The 23467-nt window shown below is 39.5% G+C and overlaps 1 protein-coding gene across 2 annotated transcripts in view; it reads right to left on the bottom strand.

Annotated features, from left to right (window-relative positions):
- CNTN4 (contactin 4) overlaps positions 1-23467 on the bottom strand; it is a 3809844-nt gene that overhangs the window by 66026 nt on the left and 3720351 nt on the right. For both annotated transcript variants that reach the window (XM_044078010.1, XM_044078011.1), the window contains exon 20: positions 8037-8152. In XM_044078010.1, coding sequence (XP_043933945.1) covers positions 8037-8152 — 116 coding nt within the window. The remainder of the gene's footprint in view (positions 1-8036; positions 8153-23467) is intronic.

Here is a 23467-nt window from a genome sequence, read left to right as displayed (position 1 = left end):
ACCTCAGCCGCCTAAACCGCTTCGTAAAAAAGTCCAAGTTCTGGATGGTCACATTACAGTCTATTTTCACGTTGCTGGAAAAAGGAGTATGGATGTGCTTCATCGACCTCAAGGACGCTTACTATCATATCAAGATAAACCAAGCGTCCAGGGTTCATTTACGCTTCCGCCTGGGAACCAGTCACTTTCAGTTCCAGGCCCTGCCCTTTGGTCTCACCACAGCCCCCAGGGTGTTTACCAAATGTCTGGCAGCTGTGACGGCTCACCTGAGATGTCTGGGATTCCAGGTGTTTCCATATCTAGATGACTGGCTCCTCTCCACCCCCACCAGGCATCTCCTCACTCTAGCCATGTGTGCCACCATCCAGTTGGGTCATTGGTTAGGAATCACATTCAACTGGGAAAAGTCTGTATTGCTGCCATCACAGCGTGTTGCTTTTATAGGTGCAGAGCTAGACTCTGTAGTGATGCGAGGATTTCTGCCAACAGAGAGGATAAAGATATTACAGGACCAAGTGCTAGCCTTGCTGCCTCGATAGAAAGCCCCAGCCAGGATGATTCTTCAGCTTTTAGGATCGATGGCTGCTTCCATTCTTCTGGTCCCTCTGGCAAGACTGCATATGCGAGTTCTCCAATGGCTCCTATCGACCCAGTGGTCATACCAAGAGCTGCCACTATCCCACCCAATTCTCATTACAGAATCCTGCCGGCGGGATCTTTGTTGGTGGCTCCTCCCCTCCAACCTGAACCAAGGGAAGTCATTCCCCCCCCCCTCCCATTGCCACACTGACCACGGACACCTCCCAGATAGGGTGGGGGGGGCATTATCTGGGCAGGATGGTCCAGGGCACATGGTAGGATCATGAAACCCACTTGCACATCAATGTTCTGGAAATGAGGGCAGTGCTCCTAGTGTTGCAGGCACTGCACTCCTCTCTTCTAAAGGGTACCATCGTGGTATTCTCAGACAATATGTCAGTGGTTTGGTACCTAAACAATCAGGGAGGAACCAGGTCTTACCCCCTGTGCAGGGAAGAATGAGAGTGTGGCAATGGGCGATCGCCTCCCAGAGGTTTCTGGTAGCAATGCACATTCCGGGGAAGTCCAATGTGATAGCAGACAGGCTGAGCAGAGTTATTCTGATGCCTCACGAGTGGTCCCTGAACAACCAAGTAGCGGCTCACATCTTCTACGAGTGGGGATTTCCCTGCTGTGACCTTTTCGCCAGCCCCTGGAATGCGAAGTGCAGTGACTTCTTCTCCCTGATTCCTCCTCCAGGGGAGTCACCCAGGGACACTCTTGTCCACAATTGGCCCTCCGGTCTGCTCTATGCCTTCCTTCCGGTCCCTCTACTACCAAAAGTGATTCAGAAGGTGATCCGTTTGGGAAGCAGCATGATTCTGACCGCTCCACACTGGCCCCGCCAAGTTTGGTTTCCCTTCCTCCGGAAGTATGCAGCGGAGGGTCCTTGGATTCTCGATCCAGTTCCAGACCTCCTGACCCTGCAGTCGGGTCAGCCCCATCTTTCTCTGTGGACTCTCAAGCTAGCGGCTTGGCTGCTCCACTTCCGTCATTAGTCAGACAGCATATCCTCTTGCCGCAGGTGGTCCGGATACTGTCTTCTTAACACAGGGCTTCCAGTAAGGTGTTATATTCCAATAAATGGAAGAGGTTTGCCGTTTGGGCCCAGCGGCACAACCTTGACCCTCTGACTGCCCCAGTTTCAGCAGTACTAGATTTTCTGGCAACACTTTTTCAACAGGGTTCCGCTGTCTCCACCGTTAAAGTCCAATTGGCAGCGATTTCTAACTACCATGTAGCCTTTGAGCCCTCGCTCATGAGTCATAAATTGTGCAAGGCCTTCCTCAAGGGAGCTTGGTTACTTCTCCCTCCGGTGTCACAACCTGTATTGCCATGGGATCTCAATGTGGTTCTAGGAGCCTTGACGTCTCCTCTCTTCGAGCCAGCGGCCACTTGTGACATAAAGTTCTTATCTTGGAAGACCAGCTTCTTGGTAGCTATTACATCAGCCAGAAGGGTTTCAGAGATTCAAGCCCTCTCTGTCAAAGCTCCTTATCTGATCTTTCATAAGGATAGAGTCTCCCTACGGTTGAACCCGTCATTCCTTCCTAAGGTTTCTTCTCCTGTTTGTCTGCAACAATCGATAGAGCTACCAGTTTTCTTTCCAAATTTTTCATGTGAGGCAGAATACAGACTTCATCAGTTGGATGTGCATAGACAACTGAGGTTTTATTTAGACAGGACACAACAGCACAGGAAGTCAGACCAGCTGTTTGTGACCTTTGCAGACAACAGAATTGGCAAATCAGTAACCAAGTCCACTATTGCCAGATGGATCAGGGATTCAGTTTCATTTATTTATGCATCAACAGGGAGGGACCTTCCATTTCCAGTTAGAGCTCATTCTACTAGGGCTATGGCAACTTCAGTGGCCTTCCATGCCAGACTGTCTGTGGATGAGATATGTGCGGCAGCCACTTGGGCTTCTCCACATACCTTTATTTCTCATTATAAATTGGATGTGGCATCCAGGGATCAGGCGTCCTTTGGTTCCACAGTACTCAGGACTGTCTTCCAGTGAGCCTCCCAGGATCAAGGTGCTAGGGACGCTGTCCCATCTGTCAAGAATGTAGGCGAGATAGGATCACATTACATCTTTTAGTTATGTACTTACCATAACGATAGATGTATGGGATCCATCTCGCCTACATTCTTACATACCCGCCCTCCTTCCCCCTACCTGTTGGATCTGGAGGAAACTCTGTTGTGTTGGTCACCAGGAAGTGTTGTTTTTTCTCTCCTGCCATACGTTTTTCTGGTTGGATTGGTGCTTGTGGATGAGTTATTGTGGGGCAAACAAGATCTGGGGGTTTGGGCAAGGTGCATCCTGGGATAGGGGGTTGGCCCAGCCAGTGAGAGACTTTGTGCTTTTGTATCGGCCGAGTTGGAGCCGATTGTCGGCTCAGAGCCCATCTGTCAAGAATGTAAGCGAGATGGTCCCATACATCTATTGTTATGGTAAGTACATAACTAAAAGTTTATGCTAATGCTACTGAGCATGTGCAGATTTATTTGCTTTTGCATTCACACCAAAATGAGGCACACTTTTTGTAGTGTCCATAACAGTTAATAGTAAATGGTGTCCTTTCATATGTAAGGACATAAGTTATATCAGTACTGACCAGGTCCTATTCACTGTCACTGAAAGAAATGTTGTGTATCTGAAAACTGCACCCTTTAGCTAAAGAAACAAATATAAGCAATAAAGCTGTTATAAACAAAAGCATAAATGGATGTAGAAGGACTTGTAAATATCAGAGCCTGAAAGCTTCATCACAATGCAAAAATGCACCATCTTTTACAGAAAAAGGAAGTACTTGAGAATGTGAGACTATAACGTGAGAATGGATATGACAGGCTCATGGTGGTTACTGAGACTGTAGCAGCCTTCCAGAAATTATCAAAGTTTAAAACAATTGCGACAAATTTCATGAAGTCATGAGAGAAACTGCAGGTGTCTCTACAAAAAAGTGAGTTAAATATAAATTTTTGGCTATGCAGAATTCAGACCTTGTATAATAGATGGGGATATGGGCATACTATCTAGGTCAAGTGGTCCTTTTATATCATCTTAAAAGTACGAGTGACAACAAAGAGCACTAACTGGGGTTAGATGGACATTTGTGTAGTATGAAAACAACCTGGAGCAGTTTTTGTGCTCATTTTAACTAAGGCCAGTTGAGCAAATAGTTTACTTTTGTTCAGTATAAGCTTTTTCCTCAAATGTATTTACTGGCATCATTCTATTTTATTTAAACAGTTAAATAGGTAGGTAGATAAACAGGTAGACAGTATACAGATTATATTAGATACACTGGATATATAAATAGACAGACAGATGGATAGATAGATAGACAGACAGCCAGATAGGCGGATAATTCATTCTATTTTTAAGGAGACCTTCACCTTTCCCTTAACCTCCCTGACCCTAGTATGTTGTATAGATTGTGAGTGTGTGTGTGTGTGTGTGTGTGTGTGTGTGTGTGTGTGTGTGTGTGTGTGTGTGTGTGTGTGTGTGTGTGTGTATGGGAGGGTAATTGCAACACCAGCTTCCTTTTTGAATGTAAATATCCAAAAACAGGCAAGTTATAACCACTTGGCATATTTGCTGCAAGGCATCTTGAAAAATAAAAAAAAACGGCTGACACATTTATCTAATTCTGTACTATTTTGAAAGGCATAGTAAAATAATAAAATTTTCCAGTGCTGTATAATAATACAAGTATATTTTTATGCTTTTATCTGCTTGTAATGGTGTAGCACAAAGCATCAATATGTTCCTAGTAACCGTGAGTTATAGCTGGTGGATTCAAAGTGCAACAAATATAAAGTGAAGCAAAATGAATGTATACAACACTCTTATTCTGATTAGTTACAATATCATTAGAAGGGACAGAAAAACTCAACACATCAATTTCCTTCTTATTTGGGAAATAATATTAATAGTACAAATTTCCATTTGGTGTTTTCTGTGAACAATTTAGTTGTAAAGTTACCATACTGTGATTGACAATGAAGTATGCTAATTGTGTATAAGCATAGTTGCAGAGTTCTGTAACACTGAAAAATGGATTTTCACTGTGGAAAAGTTTTCTTGTTTTACATTAAGGTCATGTTTGCTGGACTTATTATTTGAACCTCACTGTATTTGATTATTTGTATTGTATTAATATGTAATGAATCTATATTTACTGATTGCAAATTTTCTCAAGTAGTGCTGATTTTCGATTATTGTACGTTCATATTATTACTTTAACCTTGACATTTTTCTCTGTTTGTATAAAATTGACTATTTTATAACTGGAGCTTTTCTTTTAAGGGCCTTCACTGAAAAAAGGGTCTACCACAACCCAGTTAAACTACTCCAGTCAACAAAAGTGATAAATAGTAACAAATAAATAAATAAATTATATTTATTATTATTTTATTGTTATATTTTCTTGCCTACTCTTGTATGATACATTTTATGAGGTTTGGGGAAAGGCTTGAGATTTAGGTCTAATAATTTTGGTCATAGATCTTGAGTTGTCAAAAGCTATGGCTTCCATCCTTTTTGCTGGTATTTTAGTCTTCAGTCACATAATACAATTCTTTATGTTATTTGTTGGCCGTAAGAGTGGCTTTCAGGGAGATGCCATTGAGTTCCGATCCTAAAAGAATGCTCTCTTTAACAGTTGTGCCACTTCTGGCGTTCCCGTGTAGCACATACTGTTTAACAAGGTATTGTATACATTTCCCTAGTCCCATTGCTGCTGAACAATAGAATATAGGTTACGGTAATACCGGGACTCTTATATCACCATCTTAGGACACTGATAAAGTTAAAACCCATATGCCATCTTCCTTCACTGTGAACATGAGTCTCACTTTCTTCAGACTACTTGCTTTCTTTATTTAAATAGTGTTATTCTATCAATTTCTAAAATCATTTGTCTTCATTTATGTGAGCAAATAACTTTTATGAAGATTCTGAGTATACAAGCCAATTTCTTCAAACAGGCCTTGACTCAAATATGTTTGTAATATACCACAAGGCAGTGTGACAGTGGAGTAGTTATACTAGTCCTGGTTTGCAGAGAACAAAACTTCCAACATGAGGGTCTTGGGAGACTTGTCTTCACTTCTCATATAGTTGTAGAGTTGAAACCATTCAATAGAATGCACTTGCATAACTAGAGTTTGATGGAACAGTCACTGATAACAGTTATCATATACAAAGCATCATTGCTCCATTGACAATCTATTGGGAAGTCTGATGTTATGAATTAAAACAAACAGATGAGCTATAGCTAGGTCATTTGGATCCATGGTCAATGCATACTCCATTTGGCAACCTCACCCAACCTCCAGATCTGATGACAAAAAAAAAATATCCTTTCTCTTATCTTTCCAACACTGTGCACTCTTATCCTTTCAGAAAATGTTGCAATGTAATGCTGTGCACTCTTACCCTTTCAGAAGATGTTGCAACAGTCTATACTATTTCCTTGATAGAGTCTTTTATATCATTTAAGCACTGCTTAGACCAATCAGCAATTGTGTCCCATAACAGAATTCTCACCACTGTTTGAATAAATGGTAATCAATCAGTTTACACAATTAAAAGATCACTTGCAAGGAAAACATTTAATATTGTCTGCAGACAACCTCTAACACCTTATGATCATGGCATTTACTAACACCAGATACAGCTTTGACAAAGAAGGAGCATGAACGAGAGTCAGTACGGAACAGAGCCCAGTATTTCTGTGTCTGTATCTACAATTATGTAATTCTGTCTCTGCTGAAATTAGATCTGAGCCAAATACCAAAACAGTACTAGAAAAACTAAAAGAATATGTACTGACATGGAATAACTATTTCTGTATTTTGAGCCACTTCTTCCAAAGGTATAACATAGACACTTCCTCACCTACTACTCTATCGCTGCATTAACAGAACTTTCCCTACTACTCATATCACTTACTCTACAGTGAGACTGTCTATCAGCTACCAGCCTGTTTTTTCTGCTAACATAATCAAGTCATCCCAGTCTCCTCAGGCCTTACACCTCCATGTATAAACATATTCCACACCTCGACTATTGCAAGTTATAGGGAAAACACTTCTGAATTTGAATGGAAATATGCAGATATATAATTACAACTGTTTTATATGTCATTACTGAAGAACAACTTTGTTATAAGCTAATAATTTTTTGTAGCTTCATTTCTGCTTTCACTACATTTTTCAACTTATTACTGTTAGCTGTGTTATATTTGCAGACAATGAACATTGTAAATAATAAATATAATAAATATATTTCTAACATTCTATGCACTCTGTGTGATATTATTCTCCACCGCTGAAAGGGATGCCTTGGTGTCTTAGCCTTTCCAGGTGAGCTAACAGAAATAATGAATTACTTAATTAAATAAATAAAACATAAAATAAACTCAGGGTTAAGACTAGTAGTAGTATATTAGGACTACTAACTAAATAAGTACATAGGGAGAAATGAAAAGGAGCAGGAACAGTCATTGAGACACTGCCAAATACGTCCAAAGAATACACAGGCCACTAAAATTATGCATTGGCCAGGTCATAGCTGAAAATGGTCTGCCAACTAATCTAATTACACAATTAAGGAAGTGGAAATAAATAAATAAAAATAAAAATAAAAAAATAACCTGATAAATTTTGAGGAGAAGTTTGAAACTAGAATCTATTTCATCTTATTCCTTTTTCTGCTGGATATAAATGAAAAAAAAAATAATGTCAGTTTATGATGAAAGATTGCATTTAATAATTTAAAATGAATGCATTCAGAGTATTCAAATTATTTTAGTGAAATATTTGCTGTGATATAGGCAGTAAGCAGAAGGAATAATTAAATCTCAGGAGCAGACTAATCTCTGTTTATGAAAAATATCCTGAAATGCAGATAGAGACAAAAAAGCAAGGAAAGAGACATAACATATGCTCAGATACAATTATATATTGAATTGATCTGATATGAATACTTTATGTTGCCTGGATGGGCATGTATATAAATAAAACTTCCAAACATTAACACTTATTCATTTATATATTTTATATATCCCAACAAAGATATGAACAGACATAAAACTCAGAATAAAATAAGATAAAATCATATGCATATACACAAAAGCCAGTACATGTTTACTTCTGAATAGCGATATAATCCAGACAACTTTTCTTTTGCCTTTTCACAAAGAAGTCTAGATAGAAATAACAGATGTTCTTTTTGAATAGTTTTCAGTTCTGTGAGTTGTATTACATGTATTTCAGTTGAAATACACTGTACCTCTTAAATTTACAAATGCCTGTCAAAACTGCCATATGATTCCTTGATGTCTATTACTTTAGAAACAGCAGTAAGTTATTTCATTGTTTTATGTGAATTATAAGTAAACATTCACAAAAAGCATCAAATTTTAAATTTTCATCCTTACCTCATACCCCTGTATCCTTCCTCTGCTGGCATTTTCATTGATAATATCCCAAGAAACTTCAATTTCTGATGATGACAAACTTCTTGCATATATCCTGACTGGAGCTCTGTTTGGTTCTACATAGATAATTAAAAATATGTTGTAAGTTTCCAGGTTTTATTCACATGCTCTGCTTTAATACTGTAGCGGTGAAAATGAAATAAGACTAGGAAGTGGGAAAGCATCATTACTCTGTTTAAATAATCTCTTTAGACATCAAAATACCTGTGATGTATAATCCCATGAGAAACTTTTCATCAGAGGTCTCATTTCTATCATTTACATTACTTATGTAAAGATTATCATAAAGTCCATTAGTTTAATATTTTGTTTCCACTTTTATGGCAACTTATATTTATTTTCCTCAAGTCTGGTGGATAAAGTTAGAGATTTGTTATAAAAGACAAATTATTAGTGGTTTACAGTCATCACAAGATCCATTACCAGATATCATTATTTTAAATTCCCACTGCTGTACGAAACTGTTGCATTTAAAAAGTTAATTATGCCCTTTCTCTTACTCCTAGGTACAGTGTAGTTAAAGGTTTATCTGACACTATCCATGGTTCTCCATTACTGAACTCCTACTGCTTGTCAAATGAAATATCAGTGACTTCTGCTCAGTGGGCTAGATTAATCACACATTCACCTTGGCACACTTATGAAACTGATGGTCACTGACTGCTGAAAAGGCTGGACTGTGCCATTGAGTTACATATATTGAGAGCACTACTGAAATAGAAGAATGTACATAGCTATGGTTTACTACTGTTTTAGCGATTGTTACAGTGTCGAATTGCTTAATAATGTGACCAGAAGGTCACAAAATGAGAATGCCAATTACTACTTGTTCAAACAATGTCAAGCAAGTCTGTGTGGTCAAACAAGCAGTATTATGTGTGTGTGTGTGTGTGTGTGTGTGTGTGTGTGTGTGTGTGTGTGTGTGTGTGTGTGTGTATACACACACACACACACACACACACACACACACACACACACGTGTGTGTGCAAGTGTATGTGTGGGATTACCTAAAGTGATCTAAAACCAACATAAAGCTGATATTAGAAATATCTAAACTGAAAAACATCTAAATAAAAACATTGAAAAAAAATCTAACCACATTCAAAACCAACGTTTTTGTGGGGGGGGGGCAGGCCCCCTTTCACCTCCCCATACCCCCTGCTAATGATATATATCAGCAGCTTCAAGGTCACACAACAGTGAAGAAAGTGCATAAACCCTTTTCTAGTAGAACTTCAGTTCTTTCATTTTATAAATATTTTTGAAGACATTTTTGTCTTCTGTTGAGGGCTGTAGGGGGCATGGATTTGGGTGGGGGAATATGTTTGGCCAGATTTGTTAAAGAAGCCTACAGTGATCTGAATCCGAAGACCATTTTTTTAACCTCTCTTGAAGAACTTGGGCGGGAGGGACTCTTGTATTGGCTACTGTACTGTAGGAAGCTAATTAGCTTTCTGCATTTTGCAGAAGCTCTTTTTTTGTGCTTTTCAGTTGAAGAGTCAAGGGGGTGGAACAGGCTCAAGGTGCTAGTTGATCCAGCTTTGCCTCTGATTGTCCTTAATGAGCTATGGTTTCCTGTTGGCAGGTAGGATGTTTTCTTCCTGGATGACCTCAGTATAGATTAGAATGATGCACTACAGTGTCATACAGAAGGTAACTTTAGTGCTACAGGCTTTCACCAAGTAAATAGAGATAAATGGAGCAGATTCGTTCTGAAGTTTGTCCTCATTTACTGGTTAAGTATTCAACAACCAAAAGCATAGCACTCTCTGCGCTTGAGTCATACCACATACCTTCAGTAACTATGACTATGACTATTTAGAATGGTTAAGTAAATAATCATCATAATAGCAATGATATTAATAGTAGTAGCAGGGGCGGCTCGTGGTATTGGACTGCTGGACTGCAGCCCTCCCACCTAGAAAAGAAAGAAAAAAAATCTGTTAAACTAAAAAACAAAAACAAAAAAAGACATGAGTCCAGACTGCAGTCCGGATAAAGAAACACAGGTACCCAGCAATCTTTGCTGCAAATACACCCAGGAATCATTGCGGGAATGACTACACAGAAGAGGAGGTCCGGACTGCATTGGCTGCAGGCAAATCCAATCAGGACTAAGAGGTGAGCTGCTCTCGTGGGATTACATCCAATCAGGACTAAGAGGTGAGTTGCTCTCGTGGGATGTTCATTGCGCGGGCTCAGTCAGGAGGTAGGTGTAGCAGGGTTTGGTCGCTGGCTGGCACAATGTCGCGGGTGGATTTTGGTCAAACATGATACATCATCAGGTAAGTGAATCTGGAGGGATTTGCTGTTTGTGGTTGGTCGCATGAGATTTGCTGTTTGTGATCGGTTGCTGGAGATTTGCTGTTTGGCTGTTTGTGGTCGGTCGCTGGAGATTTGCTGTTTGTGGTCAGTCGCTGGAGATTTGCTGTTGGTCGCTGGAGGGATTTGCTGTTGGTCGCTGGAGGGATTTGGTCACTGGAGGGATTTGGTCGCTGGAGGGATTTGCTGTTGGTCGCTGGAGGGATTTGGTGTGTGTGTGTGTGTGTGTGTGTGTGTGTGTGTGTGTGTGTGTGTGTGTGTGAGGGATTTGGTGTGTGTGTGTGTGTGTGTGTGTGTGTGTGAGGGATTTGGTGTGTGTGTGTGTGTGTGTGTGTGTGTGAGGGATTTGGTGTGTGTGTGTGTGTGTGTGTGTGGGATTTGGTGTGTGTGTGTGTGTGTGTGTGTGAGGGATTTGGTGTGTGTGTGTGTGTGTGTGTGTGTGTGTGTGAGGGATTTGTGTGTGAGTGTATGTGTGTGTGTGTGTGTGTGTATGTTTTCGTGTGTGTGTGTGTGTGTGTGTGTGTGTGTGTGTGTGTGTGTGTGTGTGTGTGTGTGTGTGTGTGTGTGTGTGTGTGTGTGTGTGTGTGTGTGTGTGTGTGTGTGTGAAAATTCCCCAGTTGCAATATACTGGTGGTTAGACTCATGGTGGTGTGGTAGGGAATACCTCAGGCTTGAACCCTGTACCTTGTATGCAGGTGTTAAAGACCTGACTTCCCTACCCACCACCATTTGTAAAAAAATTGCAGATTTTTGCCTCATATTTCATCTGATCTATTCCTCATAATATCTGTGGTTTTTAAATATTGCAATGCTTGAAATTTGATGATGCAGTGGTAGCATTGTTGCCCCACAGTTGCAGGTTATTGGGCTTGATTCTTGGCCGGGGTGCCTTCTTTGTGGGGGGGGGGCTGTATCTTCTCCCTGTGTTTGTGTGGGTTTGCTTTTATGTCCTCCCATGTTACAAAGACATGTCTGCATTATTTCTTCCTGGGCCTCTGCTGAGAATTGTTTATTTTTTGTTCCAAGTCAGACTGTCCTGATTAACAAATTGACAGGCATTTGAATTTCAGACTTCAGGTTTCTGAATGTTTACATCCTTACATATTTGATGGTACAGTGGCAGTATTGTTGCCTCACAGCTATAGGTTTTTCTGGTTTGATTCTTGGCTGGGGTGCCTTCTGTGTGGAGTCTGCATCTTATCCTTGTGTTTGTGTGGATTTGCTCTGGTGTCCTGCCATTTTACAAAGACATGTGTCTACAGTATTTCTCCCTGGGCCTCTGCTGAAAATTGTTTTTGTTCCGTCAGAAGTAAAATTGACAGGCATTTGAATTTCAGACTTCATATTATTCAGAAAATACATAGTAAAACAACTTTTTATTCTAGCAATAAATATATAGTAACACAACCTTTTATTATAGCAACTTTTTTAAGTTTATAAGATGACTATTTGAAATTTGTCCATATTTTTGGGACTGTAATACCCTGTTATTGGCTTGGTCCAGGTTTTTTGTGCTAAGGTTGACAGCTATGGCAAGAACTGAATTCACTGAATATGTTTGAGGGCTGTATTCCCTCATTACTGGGTTTGTCCAGGTGTTTTGTGCTAAAAGGTTGACAGCTATGGTGAGAACTGAATTCATTAAATGATAGCCATTTAAGTTTCAGTCTTCCTCTCTTTCACAAAGCAGCTGATTTGGCATAGTGGTATGTTGCTCTTGACTGTTTTGCACAGGGACCTTGGCAGTAAAATGTACGGTGGTAACACAGCATTTTTCTTTCACAAAGCAGGTGATTTGGCATAGTGGTATGTTGTTCTGACTCTTTTGCACATTAAACTTGGCAGTAAAAGGTATGGTGGTAACACAGCATTTTATTTTAGCAGCTTTCCAAGATTATACAAGCAATGTTTAATGTGTCCCTGGTTTTTGCCCTTTTGACCCACCCCAATAAATTTGGCTTTTTCCAGACTTCTTGTGCTGCGAAGTTGAGATGCAGTTGAGTATTGCATAGATTTTACAAGGAGCTGAGAGCTGCAGGGGAAGAGAAGTTTAGTGCTGATTATGCTAAGTCGGCTCACATTGCTAATAGCACAACAGGTTGTGTACTTGCTTTTGATGCAGTAGGTTGTTGGTTCTACTCCCATAAGGGGTGAATGCTGCCGTACTGAAAGTTAAGATACTAACTATGAGCCTGTTATGAGTTTGCTATCCATTTCCTATTGCAATATTACTAGCTTATTTTTAATGTAATTTAGGCAATTTATTCCTCAGGGGCATCAGACACTTTATTTTTGGATGAAGCCATGAAATATAAAGGTGATTGCTAGCAGCAACCTCTTCATTACAGATTTATTTAACGTGGAATTATTTAGATGACTTTTTTACTACTTCAGAGATTGTGCATATTTACTGATAATGGTGGACTGTAGAATTGTGCATATTTACTGATAATAGTGGACTGTAGAAGTTTGAGTAGACTTTTATGATGGAAATGTTCTGAATTGGGCAGTTTTGTTTCATTGTTTACTGGGAAAATGTTCAAAGCAATAGGAAGGTGTATCAAAGAGCACATGTATGTTTCATATGCAAGGGGCCTATGATTTGAAAACAGCCCAGAATTTATTTTTATCTGCCACGGGTAAAATGTATTTTCTTTGAATGTGGGTTTTAATGTTGTTTCAATGAATGTGAGTTTCAAGGGCAGAGAAGTTTTAATGCCAGGTTTGTTTAACAGATATCTTAGTGTTTGTGCTGTAAAATACAAAATACAACTTTCAAATGAAGTCCAACTCATCATAGAAGTAAAGCAGTATGCACATTAGTGTTTATGGTAAATGGTGTGAAATAGCCAAGTAATGGTTCATTGGAATGGCTGCAGAGGCTCCATTCAACCATGATTTTGTCAGGGGGGAAGGGCAGCAAACTCAGACAGGCCCAGCTGAACTATACCTCCCAACTGTCCAGATTTTCAAAGAATTAATAGATTTTTGCTTCTTATAGGAATTAAGTCACTGAATAATGATACACTGAGTTTCAGACTTCATAACCTTCAGAAAAATGCATGTTAAAGTAAGAGCTGTTCTAACAATTGTCTCACTTTATACAAGAGCAATTTTAAGTACTGTTTATATGTTCCCCAATATATTTGGCCTTGTTCAGGTTTACTGCATTAACAGATTGAAAGGTACATGCAAATAAATTGCTTTATAGAATTAGGCATAGCCAACCTCTCAACTGTCCCCGATTTTGGCTCAAAATGTTGCTCTTCCCCCTAATAATCCCTCCGCAAAATAGCAATTTTGGAAGAAAACATGGAGGGTTTACAATTAAGAAATAACTGTAATAATCAAAGTTATAGATTACTTGAAATGCATGTAGATTCTTTTATTTTGTCAGCTGCTCAAGTTAGCAGTACTAATATTAAAGTGTCCCTGCTTTGACAGGTTCCCAGCTGTATTGTGTGGCTATTTTATATTTTTGCATCACATTTTTGGTCCATTTTTCATAAAATTGTGTTTTTTGGCAAATTAGTGACAAATCACTAAAGACTGAAGTTAGAAAATGACAGACATTTGAGTTTCAGATTTTATACCCTTAAGAAAATTCATACTAATGCAAGACTTTTTCTATTATCTTTCTAAGTTTATTAGAGCAATATTTAAAAATTGTCCTTATTTTTGGGCCTTTGCCCACTTCTGTGTATGGCTTTGTCCAGATTTCTTGCTCTGAGGTTGAGAGGTATGACAAATGTGTCAGGGCCATCACAGTCAGCCAGAGACATTTCAAATTGTGACATGCTTGTTGCACCCCACTCCCCCATGTAGTGACTCTGGATGTGTTCAAGCAAGGCAAGGAGTAGTTATGCAGTGTAAATGTGCAGTGCCCCCCCCCCCATCCAAGGTAGACACAAGTGCTACAGTGGCTTTTCATCTGTCCTTGATTTTGCAGAACGGTCTGGTTTCTGTCATATTTTTGTACTGTTTTTATGCTTATTACTCAGATTTATGCTTATTACTCAAAGTGTCTGTTGCTCTGTGATTAAGTAGCAATGCTTTAATGACCATAAGGTAAGCTTGTCTGAGATCGTAAGATGCAAGTAAGCTTTAATAAGCATACTGTTAAAGAATTGCCAACATTGAAAGCCTTTCTGTTGTTGCCATGCAGAAAATACTTGACTAGATAATGTATAAGCCTTTGGTATTAAAGGACAGGATTCCATTATTTTAAAAAGCTCATTACACTTGTTGGAGACTTCCAGTCATCTCTACAGACTTTACCCATAAACTAAACAGAATGCCAATCATGTGTGGTCCATAACCTGTACAGTAATCCTTTAAGCAATGTATCCTCTGCTTGTTTCTTGTTTGCTTTTCATTTTTTACATTGATCATGTTTTCCCCATGAAACAAGTAGACAGAGGTCAGGCAGCAGGTCTTTTTTGGATAAGAAACATTTTTACAAGTGGGGGTATCACAGATTTCTACTTTCAGCATGTTACTTGGTACTTTAATAAAGCTGAATATATATTATAATTAGAACTGCAGTGCAAGGAGAAGTGGTTTGAGTTGAGTGCTTCTGGTTTTTCTTATGCTTGATTTTGACTGGCATTCCAGTAATGTATTTAAAAAGTAATTTATTTTTTCATGCCTCACAGCCTTTTGTTTCCTCTAGATAATAAGTAAGCTGTCATGCAGCCAATGCATTGAAATATTTTTATTCTTCTACACTTATTTTTGTCTTGATTGGACTCTCATAATGATGGTTTGCCACCCAGGGCAGCGTATTTAATTAAAGTTAGATTTTGTGGTTTTGAGCATAGCTCCTCCCCTTTCTAGTTGACCACACCCCTTCCCCTTGACCCCACCCATTCAGCTGTCTCCTGCAGCCCCCCTTTGATTTGAAGTCACCAGCCGCCACTGAGTAGTAGTAAAAGTAATTATCCATACTTCAGATGAGACATTAACCGGAGGTATTATCCATACTTCAGATGAGACATTAACCAGAGGTCATATCTGCCAGAGTTGGTGGTAGTTCAGAAAGATGGTGAAAGAATCAATTGTACCTATCTGGCCAAATGTCCCCTAGTCAGTATGAATGCCACCTCAGGTCTCCCCTGAAAAGTGGACCTAGGCATAGTGGGACTAACCTGGTCAACAGAGTTTGTAAACAAAATATCATATACAGTATAACTGTATTTTCTCCTAAATGTACTGGTCACTAGCTTTAGAAACCAAGATCCGGTAATATCTAGCTGTGTAATGTTTTTTCCTGATAAGTTAACTGAAAGAAAGAATAAGTATTTCCCACAAAACAAGGCAGGTAATGGAAGATTTTCAGAAGGAGCTCCCCACTTCATTAACTCCCTGGCCAAGCAGGTGGTCTTGACTAGATATACCTTGTCTGTCTTCCATGCCTTCAATAGTGGATCTAGAAAATTAAATTAAAGATTTGCAGTCGAAACACGTAAAGCTCTTCAGTACAAATGCATGGTGTTATTCATGAGACTCAAAGCCTTGAACTCAGCTTTATCATTCATTATAATTTAGCATGTATAGCCCTCAAATTATGATGATGAAAACATTTACAGTCAACTTACAGTAGCTCATTAATCATTCATTCTAGCTCCATTCCATTAGCATCACTTATATCCATCTGCCAAGAAGTTTACTATAAAGCCCTCACATCCTTTGACAGAGCTTGTTCTTGCATACTATTTACAGAAATATAAAGACTACGTTACTGGGCAGAAGTACCATAGGAGCAACCTGTAATCTCTACTGCCATGAAGATTAGGGGTATATAGCAGCTCCAGTTTTGTTTGCCATCACTTAACTTTTAGATATATCTTTCAGTCACTTTAAGACCAATATTTCCATTTGTTTTTTGTATTTTTGTTTGTTTAAGAGTGTAGTAGCCTGATCTGAAGTAGACTGGAAATAGCCATGGTCAGGGAGTTGCAACAGGAACAAGATAAGAAAAGTTCATGTTTTACAAGAAATAAAACAGGAAACAATTACAAATTATATAGATGGGTTTGTAAATAAATAAAAAAAAAATAATATCAAACACTGTAAAACATATGCTATACACATGCGAGCACACACACGCACACATACATACACACACACACACACACACACACACACACACACACACACACACACACACTCACAAACATATATATACATATATATGTGAGTGTGTGTGTGTGTGTGTGTGTGTGTGTGTGTGTGTGTGTGTGTGTGTGTGTGTGTGTGTGTGTGTGTGTGTGCATGTATACAAATATAGAATGAGGAACTAAGAAATTTCACAAGCATAATGTAGAGATACAAGATACCAAATAAATCATACTATGTAGTTTCCATAGATCTTCAGACTGAAGGAGTGAGTGGATTAGAAGTGAGAAGTATAAAGGGGAAATAGTACTATGTGGCTGTGATTAAGAAGGTAAAAGACTTATGAAATAGAGGGAGAATGCGCCATAGAAAAAGTGTGAGGGTTTAAAGGTCAGGCGAAAGAAGCTACTGGTATAGACAGATGTTTGGAAAACGTGCATGTTGGTACCTTTTCTAGGAAGCTTAACTTTTTTCTCTAAATCTGGAGTTTTTGTAAATACTCTAGATGGTGCTAGTGAGTGACTCCAATAAATTATGTCTAAGAACTTAGAATGCATAGTCGATAAAAGGGTGCTACTGAGCCTAGTAAACATAGGAGTACTCTTAGCTTTCGAGGAAAGTGGATATGAAATGTTGTTACAGCCAGTCTTGTGAGTTAATAGAGTATTATTTCAGTATATTGTTTTGGCTAAATTGACATGTTCTTTTTGCAGGACAGATTAGAAGCATTAATTTTAGAGTGACACAATGGTGCTTAGGTTTAGGGGAGAGATGAATGAAGCAGTTGATTGTGTTGTAGAGAATCTGGAGGTTCGTTTGTTTTTTCATTTAGGCACAGGGGAGTACTTGCAATGGCTATTCTAACTGTGGTGAAGGGAGATGTTTGCCTTTTGTCTTTGTTGGTAAGGCAATGGGGGACTTTACTACAAGAGAAAAGGACAGTTTATCTTTCATGGCGGTGATGTGAAATGACTTATTTAAGCTTAGATATAGAGTGACACCTAAACATTTAAAGGAGGCAATATACTTTTATAGTTATGTTAGTGCAGAAAAAAGGGTGAGTAGGGGGTGGCATGCTCTTTAGTTTGTTAAAAGTACCAAAAATATCACTTTGGTGTTTCTGGCATTCATTGTTAGTTGCTTACTTAGTGAAAAGGATGTATGTTATGGAGAATGTGCTGCCATCACCTAGAATGATACCACAGTACAAGTACAAAATGATTGACTTCAACAATTGGCTAAGCTTCTGGTGTCATTTTAAGGGGATCCAGTATCTGTCTGCCTGGGTTACATGGTCGACAAACCACGATGCTTTGCCAGAGATGGCCTGCACCTGTCACCCTTGGGATTCCGGATACTGCCTAAGGCTCTTGCCACCCCTACAGTGCCTTTTTTAGGCAAGGTTCAAATGACAAATTCACCACCGTAACAGGTACAAGCAAGCAAAATCTGAGGGTAATGCTACTCAATGCTAGAAGCCTAAACCTCAAAATGCACTCACTCGAGGCACTCCTTAAAATGGAGAACATCGACATCTGTGCAGTGACAGAGACCTGGTTCAAGGCTCCAGAGAGCACCCCTGCATTACTAGGCTATAATTCATACCACACCTCTTGGCCAGCTAACCCGGACCGAAACCCTAAAGGCGGAGGTGTGTCCATATTCATTAAGGATATCCACACCTCCAGGCTAGTTGCTAAGCATAATGCATCCAAGATTATCCAAATGTAACTAACTCTGGGCAAGACCACATTCCAAATTGTACCTTGCTACAGATCCCCCACCATGCCCCAGGATTCCCACTCCTCATTTCTTGATACATATTAGGGTACAACCTAACACTCTAATAATGGGTGATTTAACTACCTCACCATTAACTTGGAAAACTCCTCATGTACCAACTCTTGTGCTCAACATTTTCTGGAATTCATAAATTTCAACGTCTTGGATCAACTTATTCACACCCCCACCAGGGGCAGTAATATCCTAGACCAGGTCGTTACCAACATGGGCAACCAGTGTTCCACACCAGAGGTCAATTCCTCGTTGGTCAGATCCAACCACAAGTTAATCACCCTAGACATCCACATCCCACCCCACCCCCCATTAGGGAAACCACCGTAAAAAATTTCTCCAAAGCCAACTTCACGCTTCTTAAGACAGAAGTGACAAACTTCACGACACCCATGCTGATGGACATTAGAGATACGACCGCTGAATCCTACACAAATGCACTTTATAAGCACTTACACGAGTGCATGGATCGTACAATCCCTAACAGAACCAATATGCTATCCTCCAAAAAAAGGAAGCCAATCTGGTGGTCCCCTGCCATAAACAAACTCTACAACAGAAGAAAGAAACTGTGGCAAAAAAAGAGTAAAATCCCATGATTGGAGGAACTCCCTGGTCAGCCTCAGTAGAAGCTGAGATCCCTCATAAAATCCTCCAAAGCTAGTTATGAGAACAAAATCACCACTGATTCTAAAGACAACCACAAACCATTCTATAGCTACGTCAAGAATCTCAATGGCAACACTCAGATCTGCTTTGAGTTACAGCAAAATGGCACTAAAAATACAGAACCAACTGATATTGCCAATATCCTGGCAGATAGGTTCAGTGCTAACTTTACCCCCCTCTCATCCCCTAAAGAGCCCATCTCTAATACCAGAGGAATGCAAAGTTCCTGTAATCATGGCTGCACAGGTAAAAAAAAACACTCCCCAAAGCCAAGAACACAGCATCCATGGGACCTGACAACATCCCAGGCTGCGTTCTACATGGACTACAGAACAAACTGGCAACCCAACATGTTCAATCATAGCCTCACCTCAGGCTTTGTGCTCACTGAATGGCACACAGCAATGGTTAATCCCACTCCAAAAAGGGGGAACCACCACGGACCCTGGGAACTATCGCCCTATTAGCCTGATGAGCCTGGTCATCAAGGCTATGGAACATTTCATCATGCAACTTATAAACAATGACATTGGTAATCTCCAAACTGTGGACCCTACTCAGTTTGAGTTTGTAAAAGGCAGATCATGTCTCCTAAACCTGATAGACTTCTTTGAAGCGGTCACCAAAGCCGTAGATGAGGGTAAGGTGGTTCACACAGCCTATCTAGATCTCGCCAAGGCTTTCAACACCATCCCCCACTCTGGAATTATAGATAAACTAACTAAACTAGGTATAAATTCCTATGCCACAAGATCGATTGCCAACTAACTCACTGACAGAACCCGCACTGTGAAAGTAGCAAACTCCAAATCCAACTTCAGACCAGTGACAAGTGGAGTACCACAGGGTTCACTCCTGGGACCTCTGCTGTTTGGTAACTACTTCTCTGAAGTACAGGCTAACACAGAAGGTCTTTGGCTAATGAAGTTTGCAGATGACTGCAAATTAGAAGCCATAATCAAAACTCTTAATGATATGGACATCCTAGAGGGCCTCACTGAGACAGATGCCTGGTGCCAAAGCCATGGCCTCAAGCTCAATTCCAAAAAGTGCATTATCATCCCTTTTGGTAAAAACTCTGTACCCATGAACTACCACATAGGCGGTAGTCTACTTAACACCAAAAGTCTGATGAGACCTTGGGACACAGGTGGACAGCAGTCTCTCCTTTGATAATCACATCACCACAGTAGTCAGGAAATCCTTCTACGTGGCACACCTCATCACAAAAGGTTTCTCATCCAGGAAAAAAGAGGTCATTGTTCACCTCTACTCATCACTCATTAGACCCATTATAGAGTACAACACCCCTTTTGGTATGTGCCTCACAAGACATCTACAACAACTGGAAAGGCTGCAGAAATACCTCACAAAGAGTATTACCGGCCTCAAACCGATGCCCTACACAGACCGTCTCAAAAAACTCCAGCTTTACTCCATCACATATCGCCTACTCAGAGGTGATCCCTGCTTAACATACAAAGCTATGTCAGACTCAGAGCTGTTGGACATGCTCCACTTAAAGAAATCCCAGTTCCTCCGAGGTACATGCTCTAGGGACCTAAACCTTGTCACCCTAATAAACAGAACATGCTGGAGGGAGAGATTCCTGTCCCAGAGACTTCCCATACTCTGGAACAAACTACCTATCTATATCAAACAAAGCTCCTCATTAGCACTCTTCAAGAAAAATCTTGATGACTGGATGGGAGATAGGAAATTCACCCCGGGGATCACTTCTATGGCTCTGCTCGACAGGGGCACAGGAAAATAATTTTCTTGGGTGGCGAAAGCCAGAGCAACATTTGATTAAGCTTATATAGGCCCTAGGGCCAATAGCTTAGTACTTACCTATGAACCTATGTTTGGGCACAACATACAATGCAAGGTCATCAGCATACAGTGTGAAGTCAGTGGGAAGAGAATTTATGAATAGACTGAACTAAGATTAAGCCTCGGGGTATGCATGTAATGCTTTTTTTGCAAATACTATGAAATTGATAAAGAGTTTTTGCTTTAAATTGCAAAGGTCCTATTAGAGAGTCAGCTAGAGAACCAATCTAAGATGGTGGGACCAAAGGTAAGGTGTGTGAGGGAGTTAAGAAACAGGTTATTGTTGACTTAACTCTGCAAGTCCAGAAAGAGAGAATGTGCTAGGTGTATTTGTGTTGATAAGTATGCTACGTATGATATCAGTAAGTGTGCAAGGCAGTTAAGGTCGTTCTATGTTTTATGACTCCATGTCGATGTGATGTCAGAATTTTACGTTGATAAAGAAAGCTAGCAAGTTTGAGGTACACAGTTTTTTCAATCAATTTGCTTGGATGAGGAAAGGAGTGAAACTGGGTGGAAAGCTTGTGTTAAAGAGTCTAACAGAGTCAGGTATAGGAGTAACTACTGCCTTTTTCCAAACAGCTGGGAATGTCACTTGTGTCCAGGAAAGATTAAATATATGCCATATGTGATAGCAATTAATATTTGTGACATTGTCGAAGAAACCAGAGATATAGATCACCTGAAGTGGTACATCTAACTGCATTTTATCCAGCTAATATAGTGCTGAATTTTAAGTGTGATTAAGAGGAGATGCTTTCTGTTTTCAGATTTTCCAAGAATAGTCTCTGTTCTTTAGAAGATTATACAGACTGGGTGTGAGCCATGATGTATATCTAAATATTGCATGAAGTATACTGTTGTTGTTTACTGTGTTTGGTCTGTTTCATTCATGAATTAGTTGCCAGAAACTGAGTTCATTGAGAGAACTGTTAAGGTTATGTCCAGAGCTCCTTAGGAAGTTGTCGTTTAGATTATTCAGGATAAGAAATTATTTATTTCCATAGCAGTGGCTTGATATGGTTTGAATTAGGTAAATGAAAGCTGAACAGTGGCTTGGGGGTTGTATACTGTGGCAAGTGTGTGATTGGATGAGGTCAACCAGTTAGGGCAAAGTTCATCTGCAGTGCATGAAATGGGTGTAATTTTTGATGTATAGTAGAGTATAATCATTCCTATACAGAACCCTGGTCTGTTTATACAAATAGTACCTTAGTTGAGAAAATGTGTTTATAATGTAGTGGTGCCGGGTTTTAGTCAGATTTTGAAGAGAATACACGTGCTTAATTTGCTAACTATATCTGTATTTGGTCACATTTACTGCTGATACCATCAAACTGAATATTCACAATTTTACTTTTTTCCTCATGGTTAGAGCAGAAGATGGGATATATACTGGCCTGAAGTTGAGAGATATCCAGGGTTGCTTTGAATATCTCTGGATAATAGAAAGAGAGCAATAAGTTTGAATTTATGGTGCCAGAAAGACCTATATTTAAAATAGAATATGAAAGAACCTATATTTGAAACATAATAACATTGTCTAATATTGTACTGAATTTTACAAACAAATTGTAAAATCTCCACCTGTATGTGTTATAATCATATATTGCATGCTCCCACACTAAGTTTCACCATGCTATTCATCGATGACATATAACCAGTGCTAGTATGGAAATATTACATGGTGTATTAACATACTGAATTTTTATAATTCTTCACTAGCAAATATAAATACACTGGTGTGTATCCCATGTAATTAGTGCAGCGGATTAACACTATGAACTGGTAAAGAGCTTCTTCCTGGGGTACAAGGTTTGACTCTCTCAGTTTCTATTTGCCTTGACATTGACTAAGTCATTTATGCAGACAACACTGTGAGGCAGTTGGAAGACTGCTAGACACTTCCATGGCCACCTGGATTGGATGATTAGTAGCATCCTATGAACCACTGCAGTTTTGACTCATATGTCTCATCTCAAGTTGCTGATTTATTTCTGTATTATCTTATTACTATAATATTATATGAATTATGCTAAATTATACACTGCTACAGTAATGAACTCACAAATGGTGATGCCTCCAATGCCTTGCATCTCAATGATATGCATATCATAACTCAATTCAACATCAAACTATTGCAGCTCATGTTAACATAATTCAAAATTAATAAATAATAATATATTAATATTTCCACTCCTTCACACTGATGTATGTTCTTTTTAAGTCCATTCATTTCTATGCAACACCATCTGTGATGATGTTTAAAACCTTGCAGAGCAGCTAATGTAGTATGACTGATCACATGTTTGTTTTTATTCTCAAAACAAAGTAACTGGATACTTGGTAACACTGTGCCCTTATCCTAGACCCCTTCAGCCAATTTAATCCTATTCTGGACTATCCCTGTTCCGCTTCAATTGTATTTGAGAGCTATTCTCTTTCCATCCTGAATTTAAACTCTAACACCTTTCACACTGACGTACTGCCAACCGTCAGTGACTTCACACCCCTACTGTAACCCATATAACCTGCTCTTGTCCTTGGGCATTTCTCAATTAAAATACTTGTTCAACTTGAATAGAATCACCAATGATCTGAGTGTTTTTTGAATGAGTTTTTTAGTGACTACAGA

Source organism: Protopterus annectens, chromosome 7.part0 (genome assembly GCF_019279795.1).
Source record: "Protopterus annectens isolate FY-2018-M chromosome 7.part0, PAN1.0, whole genome shotgun sequence".
NCBI classification, from domain to species: Eukaryota; Metazoa; Chordata; order Ceratodontiformes; family Protopteridae; genus Protopterus; species Protopterus annectens.
The sequence above is the reverse complement of the archived record's forward strand: the minus strand, read 5'-3'. Positions and strand labels throughout refer to the sequence as shown.